This window comes from Mixophyes fleayi, chromosome 10 (assembly GCF_038048845.1).
Source record: "Mixophyes fleayi isolate aMixFle1 chromosome 10, aMixFle1.hap1, whole genome shotgun sequence".
Classification (NCBI taxonomy): domain Eukaryota; kingdom Metazoa; phylum Chordata; class Amphibia; order Anura; family Limnodynastidae; genus Mixophyes; species Mixophyes fleayi.
Window position 1 is genome coordinate 23,945,062 of NC_134411.1, and position 18,143 is coordinate 23,963,204.

The following is an 18,143-nucleotide window of genomic DNA, read 5'->3' on the forward strand; positions in this document are numbered from 1 at the left end:
TGCAGGGTTTGGAAGCTGAATGGTGTTAATTGCTCATAATTAGTCCTTACAAGGACTGTTACACATCAGTTCATGGAACTGATGCTTCATCCAGAAGTATAAGATGGTACACGCACAATATAGCTATGTGATAGGGCGGCCCCTGCATCTGGAGCCCGTGAAAAGGGCGAAGAAAAGAAAGAAGAAGCGAAGAAAACTCACTGGTCCTGGGATCCAGCGACGGTAAGTGCTTCTCTTCCTTCTTGGCAGATCCTGGCGCTGGCGACGGTGAATCAGCAATGATTAGTTGTCAGCCAATCGGCGGCCAAAAAGGTGAGCCAATCGGGGCTCAACTGCTGCTGTTTGAATTTTTGGGACCACCGCAAGTAAATCGGTGCTCGCGACAGCGGCATTTAGAGTTCGTCTGTGGGGCCATGGTGAGAGGACGTCGGGGGAAGTCTAAAGTCAGCCGGAAAGAAAGAAGACGGTGGAAGGGAGCCCTTGTCAGGGCTGAGAGCTCCCCTGCCCGAAAAAGAGGAGAGGAAGCACTTAATAGGAGAAGAGGCGCCACCGGCTGGAGGGTCTGGAAGAGGCCCTGGAAGAAAGGCTGGTATCCTGCACGTAGCAGGTAAATATAGCTCCCACTGGGTAGGTTGGGCACAAGGCCTATGGCATATTCTGGGCAGTAGACCAGTGGGCAACAGTGGGCGCAGGACTCTGGAAAATTAGGGGGATGCTTTGGAAATATTTTGGTTGCATAAAAGTAATTAGGCCTGTGGGGTAGCTTATATTTCCCACCACAAAAATCAACCCACTCACACACAAAAATCAATTGATGTGAAAGTAATAAAAGTGGGAGTGACAAGGACTCCACTTCACCTACCTGCCAATCACTAGTGACCGCACTCCCCGTCACCAGCCAGGTGACCTATTTGGAACATAAAAGAGCTTATATAATCATTAAAAAAAGATTTATTTCTTTTTTTGCCATTATATTTTCCTGAAGTCAAAAGAATAAAATGTTTCATATCGCTGGTTGCACAAATGACACATAACCCAATCCGCAGTTTGCAGGCTGTCGATGAAAGGCTTTAAATCAAACGGAATGTTCTCTTTAATCTTCTAAAAAGACTTGTCTAATGCCACCTGTATGAGTATCACAGATGAAGAATTTGAAGAGAGAATAAATATGAGAGGAAAGCAATAGAAAGGGCAGCTGGAATTCAAACAAGTGATCTTCTAGGGCCATATAACAATAGAAATGTTCTATAAAACATGAACGGCTTTTACTGGGAATATATCAAACTAGTAATTCTAGTATAATTTCCTACAGGTCCTCATTTTTCTGAAAGTGTTACCTGTATTGCAGCATTTTCAACTTTTACTTTCCATGTTTTTCCTTCATTGCGTTTCAGAATCTGCTTTTGATTCATATGGGAATGATGACACGCACAGCGCTAAATTTTTGATCCCTTCCCTTAAAATGCTTAGCGGTTATTTGCATAACCATAAACCTTTAATCCTAACCATAACACTTATGCCATGTAATAAAAGACACAACACCGACTCGTTGGCAGTTAACTTGCTTATTAAGATAACCGGTCACTGATATGGTGAAGGGAAGACGCTGTATTTAGCCTTGGCTACTGATCAGTACTAATCCAGATGTCCCATCACGGGTCACCTACCCACGGGACATCAGTATTTATCCACCACTGTACCTAAGCACCACTTGTAGTGTATCTTTAAGCTGGGACAATAATCCCCAGGCATTTCGGAACACAAACAATTCTGGGCTAACTGTAACCACAAGCCACCGCAAGCCAGGCCCCAGGGGCTGTACTTGCACCAAACCTCTTCAAAGGGAACAGGTTTGAAACACTTCACTACCATCAATTTGTGCTTTAACAACCTTGCTTATCATCTATGCAGTGCTCTCCTGCCATGCTAAAGGCTGCACCAGTCTCAGGACCCAGTCCCAGGATTGAGCCCGCACACCAAGTTTCCTCTTCATCCCTCCGGGGCTGCAGCAGCACCCGTTCCATACCACGAGCCCGCACAACAAGTGGTCCAACATACCTCAGAGGCTGTACCAGCGCACCCGTACCATACCATGAGCCCATGAACCAAGTGTCCCATCCTACCTATTGGATTGCACCAGTTCCCACATACCATACTACGAGCCCATGCACCAAGTGGCCCATCCTACCTATTGGGCTACACCAGCACATCCGTACCATACCACAAGCCCATGCACCAAGTGGCCCATCATACCTGCTGGGCTGTACTAGCACACCCGTACCATACCACAAGCCCGTACATCCAGTGGCCAATCATACCTCTGGGGCTGTACCAGCACACCCATACCATACCACGAGCCCACAAACCAAGTAGCCCATCATACCTGCTGGGAAAGAACTCTGGATCCAGCAGCCGGGAATGGGCGAGAGTTATGCTATCCTGGATCAAAGAGAATTGGATGACTCCTCCTTGTGCTTTTATAGTTTTTTTCCTTGATCCTGTTCACAATGACACTTGCACAGGCATCACTACACCTACCCTGCTTTGTTAAACCTCAGTGAGGCTAAATAGTTATGTGCACAAACCTCAGCTTTTAATCTCCTTCAGGCTTATTCCATCCCTCAGTTCTAATTCTGCTTATTTCATACAAAACACATAATATGATACAAAGTGATGTACAGTTTCCAATATATACAATAACATCAGATAATGAGAATTGCATTTAGCATGATAAAAATACTTAGCAGTAATTATTATTATTATTATTATTATTATTATTATTAAATTTTATTTATAAGGCGCCACAAGGTGTCTGTAGCGCCATACAGGGACAAACAAATTACAATACAATGGGAGACAGCACAGTACAGTAAACAGTAAGCACAGTAAATCAATAAGCTCAATACACAGCTAGAGAGGGCGGGGAAGGGGGAGGGAGGATCCGCAAATGACGGGGCCCAAGAAGGAGGGCGCAGAAGACAGGGAGACCCCCAGGGGGGAGGAGGGAGCGAGAGTGGATGTGGGGTGGAGGACCCTTGAGGAGGAGGGCTAAGTAGCTGGAGAGCAGAGTTAGAAGTGGTGCAAACAGGAGGAGAGATGGCCCTGTTCAGAGGAGCGTACAATCTAAGGGGTGTAATAATGTAGTCCATCAATACAGAATTGGAACTGATAGTGAGTAGTAAACAACAGACAGTGATCTGACCATATTTGTGGTCATTGGTTTTGTGGTCATTGGTTTTGTGGTCATTGGTTGAATATACTTGTAGACCCCAACATGATCTATGTTGGCATCCACATTGGACACAGATCCAGTTGTTTAGTAAACAGTCTGAGAGACTGAATTTACCCATATAAAGAGATTGAATCATCTCTAATTATAATCAATAGTCAAGCCTTGCGTACAGGAAAAAATCATCACGACGTATATAAAAAATAATTTTCTATTTAACGTTGCCCTATCCATTTCAAAATGCAATGATATATAGATATATATATATATATATATATATATATATATATATATTATTGTTATTATTACAATTTATTTATAAAGCGCCACTGATTCCGCAGCTCTGTACAGAGAACTCGCTCACATCAGTCCCTGCCCCATTGGGGCTTACAGTCTAAATTCCCTAACACACACACACACACACACACACACGGGGGTCAATTTGTTAGCAGCCAATTAACCTACCAGTATGTTTTTGGAGTGTGGTTCTTTTTCCGCACCCTAGAATTATAGACTTGCTAATTTTTAGGTAAATAACTTACTGTCTACATAATTCAACCATATACATTTTTTATTTGACATATGCAATATTTAAATGAAAGTATTTCCTTGAATTTAGATGATTTTTATGCTGTTCGGAAAATTTTTGCGTCTTTGTTTCTATATTTTTATTTTTACTGTTGCATGTGACTTTTGTGATATTTAAGTTTATTTGCCAAAAACAAAAACTTGTTTTTTACATCTTGCAATAACCCGATCTGTCTGTCAATTGTATAAAATGAATTCAGTCAATAGATTTTCCCCACTTCTGTCACATTACTGTTTCGTGATGGAATGCACAGCAAGTCACTGCAAAACACAAAGTCATTTTTTGGGTGGGGGAACTTTGATGCAAGTGTTACAATAAAAGTTCAATATTTGCAATTCAATTTCCATCCATTATAAAAATCACAAATTTCAATGTCATAAAATAATGAATCTAATTGAAACGTTTCAACATTTTGTGACCTGTTAGCAAATATCTGAAACGAAGAGTTTTTCCATTAGCTCCATATATATGGAAATTAAGACGTCAATTCCGCCTCAGTTAATTGTTGTTTCAGGGTGACATGTAAGAGTTTGCAGTAGAACATAAAAGTGTGCTATTTTCTTCTATTTTATGAAATGTCTATTAATAAATAATCTTGACTTCCAGTGCTGTTTCAGGATAAAGTGAAAGTGCCATTTAGAATTTGATTGCCACATTAATAATTCTCTGTCATAAAAAATGAGTAGTAAATTATTTAGGAGACATTTGAAAGGTTAAGTAAAGGCCCATAAACATTAAAGTATTTTTATGTGCTGGGTACCCTGCATGTTTGGAGAGATAAAGTCTTTCAGTTTAAAATACAGAGCAGCGAAAGATAGAAGTATCATAAAGTACATTTCATATATTTGCTGCGTATGTCCATCTAACTGCAGATGTCTCTGCTTTGTCCTTGACAACCAACTCCAAATGGCAGTTGTCAGACCCCTCCCCCTCTACCCTTACAGTGACCGGTATCATAATTTCAGCGGAAGTGACATGTACTAACCGCATGCTACAGTTTTTCAGAGACACATTCTGTGATATCAACAAATTGTAGAACATCTACAGATTTAGAGCAGGGACTCGTTTGTTGGCTTTGAATGATCACATGAGATTACACCGTGATTAAATCATCCAACAGAAATAATTCCCAACAAACCGTCTCATCTGAATTATGACTTGGGCTTTAGTCAGGCTATACTAATAATGTTACATTAATGTTATATTTTTTAACAATGCATGATACATTAATTAAAACATTCCTGACTTGACAATTGGGGCAAAGTCATCTACACCCTAATTCACACAAACCATGTTCTGATCTGCGCAAGCCACATTGTTTCCCATGAGAGCACTCCCTTTTCCAATAGGCCACAGCTGGTAATTGGTACTGTCCTGCGAAAATCTGGACTTATAGAATAATGGGCTGAGGTCTCACATATTAACTGCCTCCATTTTATGTTGTGAACAAATACTCTTTAAATTAATATAAGTCTAAAGACAATAGCACATTTGGGTAAAGCCAGGCTTCTTCTTCGTTATAAAACACATTAAAGGTGAATTCAATTTTTTACAATGCGAGGTGCTCATCACTACTCTTACTATGGTAACTAATGCACATTATTACTGTTAGTAAGGTCATTCAATGCGGATCTTTGCTCGCAGCTCCCTGAGCCGAGTTAAATCCGTGTTAAAATTTGTGTTAAAATTACCGTACTGAAGAACAACACGTGGATTGAATTCTCCCCTAAGTCTTGTACAGATAGATGACTCTTGTTTCAGGAATGCAATAGTCAACATTATTTGTTTTATTTATTTGTAGGGCAAGTATTGTGCAGAAGAAAATAATTTACTTCCAAGATGAAGGATCCCTTACAAAACGAATGTGTGAGCCAGGTGAGACAATTTGCATAAATGTATAAATAAACATATTTTGATAATGGTCTCCCCTGGTTGCTGGGGGGGGGATATTTTCTAACTATGACTGCTTGAGGTGTACAGGACAACCTTCTATGGCATGTCATCTTGCCATACTGTCAACATCATCAGTTGGAGAAAAGTACAGGCGGACAGCAAGCAAGGGTTTGTCCACCAATTATTATTATTATTATTATTATTATTATTATCTTTGACTTATAAGGCGCCACAAAGGGTCCGCAGCGCCGTACATTACATATACAGAAAACAGAACCAAGACACAACATGATACACAAATATATACAAACACAGGTGACAGGGTAAAGCAAATCAGATTATATCTGACAGATGGTGAAAGGGATAGTAGAAATCAGCAAGAAGAAGGCCGAAGATTAATAAAACAGGGAAAACAGGGCTAGGGAAGCAGGCCAAGAGGTACAGAGGGTGAAGGAACAGTAGAAGGAGCACACAAGGAAAGAGGGCCCTGCTCATGAGAGCTAACAACCTAAAGGGAAGGGGGAGACACATAAAGGGTGGTACTAACTGGGGGAGAGAGCCAGGACAAGAGAGTTAGGAGGACTGATAGACTTGAATAAAGAAATGAGTCTTAAGGGCACGTTTGAAGCTTTTGAGAGTAGATGCTAACCTGATGGAACGTGGAAGATCGTTCCACAGCAGGGGAGCAGCCTGAGCAAAGTCCTGAAGTCCTGAATGCATGCACATACATTTGCACATTCACCGAAAAAAATCAAAAACATTTCAATTCATATATGAAAGAGTACACTTTAAAATGCTGACTAATATTTTTATATGCACAAGAGTTGAAGCCAGTCGTCAGATAATTACTCTTGCTGTTCCAGAATCCTCTAAAAGCAACTTAATATTTACCTAAATTCACTGACTTAGGAGCATGCTCAGGGGTTTATTGCAACTTTTTACTGGGAGGAACTTCAAGTACAGGAGCAGATCACACAATAAAGTCAGAAAGCCTTGCCCACTTCAGAATCATTTCAAAATAGAGACAGCTATACCAACAGCAGGACTGACACTGAATTGAGAAAACGTGCACAATTTTGTATTTGATATTTTTTAATTTGTGAATATATTTAAATAATATGGGATGTTTTCTAGCATACTAGATACTAGAAAATATGTTTAATTAGCCTGTAGTTATTTAGATTTTCTATAAATTTGGCATGTGACCACCCCTTTCTCAAATTAATTTTCCTTAATCTTTTTGGATTTATTTTCCCTGGGACCCTTTAATGCCCCTTACTTTGAGTGAGCTCCTCTATGCACAATGTACACTAAATTGCGTGTTGTGGACTTTACTTTTCTCAGATGCTACATTTGAAGGCGGAAATGAGAAGTCAATCCCAGACTGTTGTGCTTGCGGAACAGCTAAATACAGATTGACCTTCTATGGAAATTGGTCTGAAAAGTCGCATGCGAAAGATTATCCAAGTAAGTTCACTTTTTTTTCTTGTCCCTTTAATACATTGTGCCCTAGAGTCCTGTAAAGTTACATTGTCTCCACCATCTTCCGCCATGCTGGTGTTGGAAGTGGCGCTCTGGGCATCAGAAAGGCAGCCGCCACAATATCTGCTTCCAAAGAATGACTTGATCTCTTCCAGTTGTGTTCTAGAAGAAACACTCTTGATGTATTCTTTATAGCTACAAAAACAGTCCCAGTGGGTCATCCGTCAGCCAAGGGCGCATCTCATTGAAATATTTATTCGTGTAATTACTTCAACTGTTATCGACCCTCTAAAATATGATTCATTGTTGCCTATAAAAGATCTGACCTTCCATTTGTAGTAAGGCAAAGGGAACTCTTTTAATGAAACGTCTTATCTATTGACTTCAATATTGGATGACAGAATCATTTTCAACCACATTTTTTTTTTATTGGCTTTTTCTTTCAAATCGCCAATTACGCACAGGCCATATATAGAAAGAAATCTTCTTTTGGGAACATGCTGACTTCATATTTTTTTATTTTTTTTTATGGAAGAAATTTATTTAAAAGTACGATAAGGGTTTTGACAATGAAGGTCCATTAAACTGTCAGAGACAATATTGCAAAACAAAGGCACAGTTTAATAATCTCACATTCACGGATGTTGTGAGATGTCAGAGAGAGTCATTTTTAAAAGATGTTTTGCCCTGCTTTGAAAATACAGTATCGGTTTGTGGCTGGTTCATTCTTTTTATGGGGATTTTTACTGTGAGAAAAGCTTTTATGAATCAAGAAAGAAGAATATGCTTTTTGTTTATTTAATAAAGTGCTGAACAAGACTTTTATTCAAGTAAATTTTATTAGAATGTTGCGTGTCTTTATTTTTTCCCATCTTTTGGTATAATTAGCTATGGTCACTGTGTTGTGTAGTTACTGTTCAGGGTAGATGGTTCTCATGGGGTTGGATTTTGTTAAACGGTGTTCAGTGCACACACATGCTTTGTCACATATCGCACCAGTTCACCATTCATTCTGGTCTCTGTTCATACCTGTTTCCCTTGGTTTTCACTCCCTGCCTTCGCTTGCTGGTCTGAACTGAACATGCACACACCTGTGGGTATATATACTAAACTGCGGGTTTGAAAAAGTGGAGATGTTGCCTATAGCAACCAATCAGATTCTAGCTGTAATTTTTTAGTGCATTCTACAAAATGACAGCTAGAATCTGCTTGGCTGCTATAGGCAACAGCTCCACTTTTTCAAAATATACCCCATGGACTTTTCAAAACTTCCTGCATTCACTTGTATGGCTAATTACCTGTCAGCCTGTCTATTTAAAGCACCTGCTTCCCTACTAAGGTGCCAGATCTTCAGGTCTCCTTACCTGTTAGGACGTCTCCTCCTCTGGTTCCTGTTTATTGTTTACACCTCATTATTCGTTGAATTCAGCAACCACGCTGCAGATCGTTGTGCATCACCTCTGATCCTTCTCCAGGGCTTCCAGCTCATCAGGACCTCAGCGCTTTATCATCCTGCAACCTTGCTCTTTTGTGCATACCTGATTCACCTTGTCCACGGTCCAGACGCTGCTCTCTCTCTGCAGACCGTTGTGCCTCTCCTTCGATCCTACTCCCGGCCATCCTGTTCACCAGAACCTCTGTGCAGCAGTACCCCATAGACACTTGCTCTATTGTTATCTAGAACTACCACTTACCTGTTGGACCCGCCTCAGCGCTCTGACATATCTGCATTGCCACCTTTATCTCCTGACCATCCATCTAGTCTCGCTCATCGCCCCCCTAAAGGGCAGCGACCTGCTGTTAGAGAGCCGCTAAGTCCATATCCCCTAGCGGGGATCCCTGGTGAAAACTTCTCTTCCGTTAGACTCCGCACCTCTCTGGAGGTAGTATTCTCCTGAGCAGACTTCAAGGCCCATCCTGACTCTGAATCCGTGACACTTTAGTCTTGACAGTTATTTATATATTCTGCTGCATATATTGTAGTGAACAATTTTATTGACTAATTATATCAGATAGTTGACAATTCAAGAATATTTTATTTTTAGGCAATTCACTCTTTACTAAAACTGTGGGCAGAGCTACATGACCATTTGCCAGAAGAAGCAATAAGTTCACTGTGTTTCCATGGGAGTTATTTTATAGAAGTGGAGGAGGCAGAAAATGTTACATTGCACTTAAAAGATTTTAAAATTACATCTAGTTATTCTATGAAATAAATATCAGGTGTTGTGACGTCTAGTGCATTTATATAAGAAACTGAATTGCTACCAATGCAGATATTCAAATGACGTAAGCTGCTCTGTGAAGGGTCTGCCAAATTGTACCTTAAAACAAAATGTCAAAAAAACAAAAATGATAGCACTAAAAGATAATAATATTAATATTCAAAAAATAAGTGCAGAATAAAATCAAAGCAAAAATAAAGTGAAACATAAATGTCAGAAAACACCACTGCAATCAAGCTTGATGAAGCAAGTGAAAAATAGATTTAGTGTAACAAAAAAACTAAAAAACTAAGATATACAGTGCTTAATATTGTGTAGGTCCCCCTCGTGCCGCCAAAACAGCTCTGACCCGTCGAGGCACGGACTCCATAAGGCCTCTGAAGGTGTCCTGTGGAATCTGGTACTAAGACATTAGCAGCAGAGCCTTTAAGTCCTGTAAGTAGCGAGGTGGGGCCTCCAAGGCTCGGACTTGTTTTTCCAGCGCATCCCACAGATCCTCGATCAGATTGAGATCTGGGGAATTTGGAGGCCAAGTCAACATCTTGAACTCTTTGTCACGTTCCTCAGACCATTCCTGAACAACTTTTGCAGTGTGTCAGGGCGCATTATCTTGCAGAAAAAGGCCACTACCATCAGGGCATACTGTTGCCATGAAGGGGTGTACCTGGTCTGCAACAATGTTTAGGTAGGCAGTAAATGTCAAAGTAGCATCCACATGAATGCCAGGACCCAAGGATTCCCAGCAGGACATTGCCCAGAGCATCATACTGCTTCCACCGACTTGTGTTCTTCCCATAGTGCTTCTTGGTACCATCTTGGAGATCAAAAACAAGTAATAGAAACGCAGTTCAATATTTACCCACTCCGTGGAGGCGATCTCCACTAGGCAGCACCAGACAGTACATGGACTAGGAGACAATAGGATGGCATACTTGGCTATGATCAGGGTATGGAGCAGACAGGGTTGGTTAGAAACAATCCTGGTATATAACAGATGGCCAGTCACCAATCAGAGGGTGGGTACAAAGAATGTCAGGAGCAAGCCAGGTCAGTAAGATGAGCGTCAGTAAAGTAGCACAGCGGCACATTGAACTCCTCCTGACCACCAGTACCCGTCATGCGGCCACACGCTCTGGCTGCAAAACCTAATAGTGGGGAAGAGGCCACTGGGAGCGAGGATGCAGGTCAGGTCAATGCCGCTGCAAACGGCGTGTTACAGTTGCCATCCCTGAACTGTTTATTATGTTTAGTAACGCTGAAAAATGATCCCTTAAAGGATAAACTAGACAAACAATAAACTGGCAGAAGACAGCTGGAATTCCCACAGTAAAAGGCATTGCAGACTACTGGATCTTGATATTGATTTATGAACGCAAGTTATTTTTTTTCTTACCTTGAACTATGCTCTAATGCTTTACAAAAACAAATGTGCCACATCTGCCTGGTTCTAGACTCCTCTGGTTATAGCATGTAAAAATCATACTATATTAGAAATATCTTCCAGTAATGCATTATATGGGCAAGTGCATTTTCTTAGGCACATTTATAAAATAAAAGTGCAAAAATTCAAATGTACAGTAGTACAACATGAAATAAACAGTCCAGATATTTCTACTTATGGTTAATTTAAGCTGTAAATGAGATTTAACATAATATTGGGTTGTGAGTTTATTTAAGGGTCCTCATTTCTTGTGAAACATTACTCATAGCTATGCTTTAAACATCACTAAATTGCATTTAAAATCATGTATACTCAACTCATTACTTGAGAAGCCAAAATGTGACAATGAAGTTGTTTTTTAAACTGCACCCAAAATCCTTATATAGTCTGGCTAGGAAACAGCTATGACATTAGACAATATTTGCAAGCAAAACAGTTGCTACCCTGTATCTTTAGGGTAGCATCTTCAGGCCACATAAAAATATTTCTAAACATATGGATGCCACTGTCAGTATTGGTGTTGGATGCGGTAATTTCAACTCTTGTCCCCTATCACATTCAACATGGCTTCAATCATGTATGAACATAGTCCTGTAAACACTACAATGTAGTTCTGTAACAAATTCTACCCTCTGGAGGCTCCAATTTACAGAATGGTCATTTCAATGTATGCTTCACCTACTATTTATTACACAAGCCATTGCTCCAGACCTGGAGTGGCTTATTGGTATGTTTGTCACATGGGGTTTGCATAAAACTCTCCCTAACCATTTTTCATTGTTTCAATGAGGTACCTGTCTGGGTTAAAGTCAAGGATGTGCATTATCTGGAATCACTCCTTGCTATACATTTGGCTCATATATTTTTCCAGCCTTGGTCTCAACACATGAAGATCTCCAGCCTTTCAAAGTCTTGCAACGTTCTCAAAGTGCAACCTCATTCCCCAGAACCCACACACCAGTTGTCATCAACATATGGCCCCCATGCCCATATGTGTTGGTGTGTGTATCCCCTTCTTCACACAGGTGTGTAAGGTAGACACTCTCCACATTTGCACCTCTCTTTTGCTTTCCAGGCTAGCTTAATCTATTTTGTTTTGGGGCAGCACGGTGGCTTATTGGTTAGCACTTCTGCCTCACAGCACTGGGGTCATGAGTTTGATTCCCAACCATGACCTTATCTGTGTGGAGTTTGTATGTTCTCCCAGTGTTTGCGTGGGTTTCCTACGGATGCTCCAATTTCTTCCCACACTCCAAAAACATACTAGTAGGTTAATTGGCTGCTATCAAAATTGACCCTAGTCTGTGTTTTTGTCTGTGTGTGATTATTAGGGAATTTAGACTGTAAGCTCCAATGGAGCAGGGACTGATGTGAGTCAGTTCTCTGTACAGCGCTGCAGAATTTTTGGCGCTATATAAATAAATGATGATGATGATTTTGTTACTTCAGGCTTTGTGGGTGAAATTGTATAAAGGGCCCTTGTAGAGCCATATCTCAGGTTCAATGATACAATTCACTCAACAGATGTCACAATAAATGGTCACCAGACCATCAATCGTTAATGCTCAGTCCTTTTTTTTTCATTATTGTGCAATAAGAACAGTTTGACAGTGTCCACAAGCCCTACTGGAGTTTGCCAAAAAGAACACCTGAAGAAGCCACATTTCTTCCAGGAGAATATGCTGTGGACAGAGGAGACTTCTTGGTAAAGCACATCGTCCTTTATTTACATAAAGCAAATTGAAGCTTTAAAAAACATGGAGGAGGTTCAGTGATGTTTTGGGGTTACTGTACTGCATTAGGCACTGGGTTTCTTGAACGTGTGTGCATGCTATCATGAGATCTGGAAAATACCTGAGTGCAATGTTGAACCCAGCGTTAGAAAGATGGGTCTTCATTGATTAATTTAATTTTTTATTTAAATGTTCTTAAAATAATATTGTCATCCTGCATGGACTGTCTGAATATTTGTAATAGTACAATTGAAAGCTTTTGTTTGGCTTACTGTGCCAAGTTCAAATGTATGTGCTGTGATAAAGTGTCTGGTGTTACTCTTACAGGACCATTTATTGGTCCCAGATTGTAGCACAGTGTGAGCCGTTCCAATTGTGTGTTTGTTCTATTCTGTCCGCTGAGCGCCAAAGCCAGCTAAGGTTACCTCCTGAGCGCTCACCAGATAGGAGATTTGTTATGACTGCGCTGAGTCTTATGTAATGCATTTCACCCGAGTCAATGAAGTTGCTTCGTAAACCTCAGCTTTGTAGTAGTTCAGGGCTTTCCATTACCCAGAGGCTTGTTCTGATGTGAGAAGACCTGACCCAGTTTGAAATCTAAGGAATTATTCTGCATGCTTGTTAAGATTGATGGTTTTTTGTTAAGTTGCAGAGTGGACGGGACGCCTGACATGAGTTAGGGCTGTGAATAAGTTGTGTTGGTTTATTTTAGATTACGGTCCTTTTGGGTGGATGGAAACAAAATTGTAGGCAGCTGCATTAACATGTTACTGACTGCTGAATGTAGCAGTGCTTAATTGTTATCAGGGCTTAACTACCAAACATTGGTAATTATGACCAGATGAATATCATGTGCTCCAATGTGCAACCTTCTAGAAGTCATCAGTGACAGCCTCAGGGTTCACTACTGGCCCCAGATCGCGTGATGCAAGAGAATGCTGAGTACAGCTTGATGGGGAAGAGCAGGATTCTACTACGGTACAAGGAACTCCTGATGCATCACAAATTAAAATCTTCCAGTATTTCCTGAGTGTGAATTAAAGACAGGGAGCTGCATGGGAGATCTCATCTGCCCTAGAGATGCTCACTGACCCCGGTGAACTGGTTTTGGTTTTGGATCTGGATTAGCTTCGTGTTTTGGTTTTGGTTTTGGCAAAACCAACCTCGTGTGATTTGGTTTTCTATTTTTTAGAAAAAATCCTAAAATTTGCTAAAATCACATTATTTTGCTTTTTTTTTGTTCCTACATTATTATTAACCTCAATAACAATAATTTAAAGTAATTTGCAGTAAATTTTGACCACCTCACAGATCACAATATTATTTTCATACACTTTCGGACAAATACTGCAGCGACTTGGCTGGATGGTAAGCGACAGAGCAATGACACAAACACACGGCAGTTCCCAGCACATCTAGGACACATTGGCACACAGCAGTGGCAGAAAAGATAAATGGGGGTCCGCCCTCCCTCCCACCCTCCGTGATCTTGGATCTTTAAAAGGAATTAAAAACTCGCAAGACCCGAGATCTGACGACGTCACAATGACGTTTTGCCTCGTTTTCAATTCCGAGGGCGCGCGACAGTACCGTGCCGACTCGGCTCGGTACTCGGATCCCTTAAGTTCGGGTGTGTTCAGTTCTCGAGGAACGAGCATGAGCATCTCTAATCTGCCCCTGGCCTGTCAGTACGCATTGATCTAGCATACTGTCAATCTAACTGTGGCTGTCATTTTAACTTTTGTTAGATCCTTACGCTGGATCTACCAATACTGGCAATAGGGGGACCTGAAACATGAGACAGTCTCCTCTAGCTAAGCGGAACACAAGATATAAAAGAGTTTAAAAAAAGATAGCAACCCTCTATCTGTTTCTAGTCGCTAGAACTACAGTATGCATTGAATGAAGTATATATATTTGGTGCACCCATATTTGGGAGAGCTAGCCAATTAATTTTTAGTGCTAACTCTCTGGTTGAGATAATTGGGTCAAAGTAACTATAGAATAATGAAAATGTGTATTTTTATATTTTACCTGTATACAAAAGAACAATATCAGATATCCAGAAAACCCTACTTTCCCTCGGGAAATGTTTTCTTGGTTTAACTGATGCATAGCAAAGGATGTCATATGTAAAGGTCATTAAGATGGAGTTGGGGCCATGGTGCAGCAACTCTTTGATCCCTTTCCACCTCCACAGCTCCCTTCTACAAAGAAAAGTTACACTTGCCTGATGTTGTGAAGATTTATGGCTGCCCAGGCTGCTGTGTGCTTTGAAAGCGTGAGGGCCACCTGGCTTCTTCTCCTTAAGTCAACTTGTCACTTTCCTGCCTGTCTGCCTTGTGATTCCATGAGCTTCACATGACACAAGTATGAGCTGCAGTATATGTCCAGAAGCAGCTAGCTGGCTTCCCTCGTTCTCCCCACCCTGCTCTTCAGTCTGCCGTCCAGCCTGTCCATCCATCTGCTCCCCCTGGCACCTGCACAAGCAACACAAACAGGTCTACGCTCCCTCAGCACCCATGGATGTAATCTGATCAAAGAGATATAAATTACCCCAAGTAGATTTTATTGGATTTTATTATGTAGTGCTTGAATAAAATATAAGGATACAACAAAAGTATGTATACAGAACACGCATAAAGGAAATAAATATAACTTGAAACTTGCAGGAAGCACACTGGACATATGCGGTATGAGGTTTACAGACAATTACTAACTAGAATAGAATCAGTGGCAAAATGTCAATTATATTTGTTTAATTGAAAAGCACTGCTGGGACTGTTTGGTCCATCTTAGGTTACTACTTTCTATTTCCTGTGTTTGTAGCTTTCCCATCCATGTCCTAATTGCTCTTACAAAGTCATAACACAAAATCTAAACCCTAACCTTGTCCTAACTCTGTCCTAATCCTTATCCCAACCACTACCGTTTCCTAACTCCAACCGTTGCTTTGTCTTAGCCTAATGTGAGCAACTAATGACAATTAATAACTGGTAAAAGGCATTCATTAACTGTTAACTGCCACTAATTTCCAACGCTGTGAAGAGAACTCACTCACATCAGTCCCTGCCCCATTGGAGCTTACATTCCCTACACACACATAGAGAAACTAGGGTCAAGTTTGTCAGCAGCCAATTAGCCTACTAGTATGTTTTGGAGTGCGGGAGGAAACCCACGGAAAAACTAAAACAACATACAAACCCCACACAGATAAGGCTATGGTTGGTAATAGAACTCATGACCCCAGTGCTGTGAGACAGAAGTGGTAACCACTAAGCCACCATTGGCCCACATCACAATCTTTCAGTGATATCCACGTGACATAAATGTACAATATGTTGGTATGGTTATGTTAATGTCATTGTATGTTAGTAAAATAATTTTATAGTGGCTTCTGTAAAGTACAGGTAAACAATGTAGGGGCTTGCAGAAAAGAGCAGCAGTAGAAGAATGTTTGGCAAGAAAAATTAGTCTAGTCACTATATTTAAAATGGATTGTAGGGGTGACAGTCTGGTTAGGGGAAGACCAGTGAAAAGGGAGAAGTCAAGCAGGAAATTTTGAGTACATGCAATAAACCGTGTCGTAGTGTCTTGATGGAAATATGTGCATATTCTGGGGATGTTACTTAGATGCATGTAACAGGATATGGGGACAGATTGGATGTGGGGTACAAAGGATGGTTCTGAGTCAAGCAGGACATGTTGGCAGTGAGCTTCAGCGGTAGGATTTATTATTCTGTTGTTAACAGAAATAGAGCTTCTTTTGGCTGGTACAATGATTAATAACTCAGCTTTTTGAAAGATTGAGTGAGATGTGAGAGGACATCCAAGATGAAACAACATTCAATAACGAGTGCTAAAACAGATGGGGGAAAGATCCAGAACAGATATATAAATTTGGGTGTCATCTAAATAGAGGTGACACTAAAACCCAAATTAGCTTTTTCATTTTAGAAGAGAAGTTGTATAGGTAGAGAAGAACAGAGGGCATAGGTCCTAGCCTTGTGGTACCCGAACCGAAGCAAAGACTAAATGGATTCATGTAAGCAATTACTGAATGAGTGGTTTTATATGTAGGATGACTATCTGGATAGGACAGTGTCTTGAAGATCTAGGAAATGCAGCCTTCCCATGAGAAATGAATGGTCAATAGTGTCAAAAGCAGGCAGATAACGGAGAACTATAAGGGAGTTGTGGCCTAGATTCAGCAATGATCAAATCATTGACAACTTTGATCAGTGTAGAATCTTTGGATTGTTGAGAACAAAAGCCTGACTGAATAGCATTCAAAATGTTGTGTATAAAAAGGAAGCATGGGAGGTGGGTGTAGGCAAGCTTAAGATTATTTGAGAATAGTAGTAGTTACTATATGTTTGAATAACAGATTAGTGCTCACTGGGCTACCTTTCTGTCATATGCCTCCAGTACTGTGTATATGGGAAAGTATTTTTCCACTAGGCTTATATTCATCTAAAAGAATACTATAGCACTTTTAAATGGTTCGAGGGTTTATACTGTAACATTGCAAAATAGCACACATGGTAACAATATAATAAAATTACAGGCGGAGGCCTTGTTTCAGTGTCACCCTGCTTTTGGCAGGCACAAATATCCACAAGACCATCAAGGAGCAAGGACGAAGGCAGAAGAGCTTAGACCTTCACAGTCGTCCTCTGTGGCTTCCAATTCGTAGCAGTCCAGCAGGAGCTGGAACTCTTACACAGTCCTGTCTTCAAGGCGCTGCAATCATTACCACCAAAAATCTCCATCAGCCTCTGGACACAATGTTTTTATATGCTTCAGGGCAGCACTGCTTGTTCTGCCACCTTGATTAGATGTTTTTATCTCCTAAAGAGGATGGATCGGGACTTAGCCTCTGTCCTTCTCCTTCTCCATTCCTCTGCTAGTGGCAGTCCCATAATGTTTGCAGATAACAGGTTTGCACAATGGATCTCAACAAAGAAGCCTACTCCCTCTCTATGCAATGTTAGGATGACATTCTCTGTGCATTAAAGTGTTTATTGCTTTCTGAACATTCCCAGGGTCCGGACTGACCGGGGCTCCTGGTGTAATCTGGATAGTTCTCTGGATCTGGAGGCATAGACCATATATCTGTGTATATACATACATACCGCGGGTGAAGTAGAAATTTAGGAGTGGTGGTATGGAAAATTAAGGTGATAGTTTTAGAATGAAAACAGTAGGAGAGTTGGCAGTCTGGCATACCATCATATACCAGATCACTCCAACCACCTCTGTGTGTGTGTATGTATATATATGTATGTATGTATGGGTATATATATATATATATATATATATATATATATATATATATATACATATATATATACAAGTTAACCCGTGCATGATACTCATGCATTCTAGTCAAATCAAGCTACTTAAGGTGTTAAAAAGGTTCTTGTCATGCATTTGGGCCTAGCCCAGGCCTCCTCAGGGGAAGAGCGTTACTTCCCGACGTAAGCGCCCTTTTTTAGCGTGGTTTTGTCCACATGTCACCACCTCATCATTCTTCTCCATCACCTCATCC

The 18,143-nt window shown here is 40.7% G+C and overlaps 1 protein-coding gene across 2 annotated transcripts in view; it reads left to right on the forward strand.

Annotated features, from left to right (window-relative positions):
* The window catches only part of SPON1 (spondin 1), a 232,425-nt gene that overhangs the window by 76,042 nt on the left and 138,240 nt on the right, over positions 1-18,143 (forward strand). For both annotated transcript variants that reach the window (XM_075188063.1, XM_075188064.1), the window contains exons 4-5: positions 5,620-5,693; positions 7,056-7,178. In XM_075188063.1, the coding sequence (XP_075044164.1) occupies positions 5,620-5,693; positions 7,056-7,178 (197 nt within the window). The remainder of the gene's footprint in view (positions 1-5,619; positions 5,694-7,055; positions 7,179-18,143) is intronic.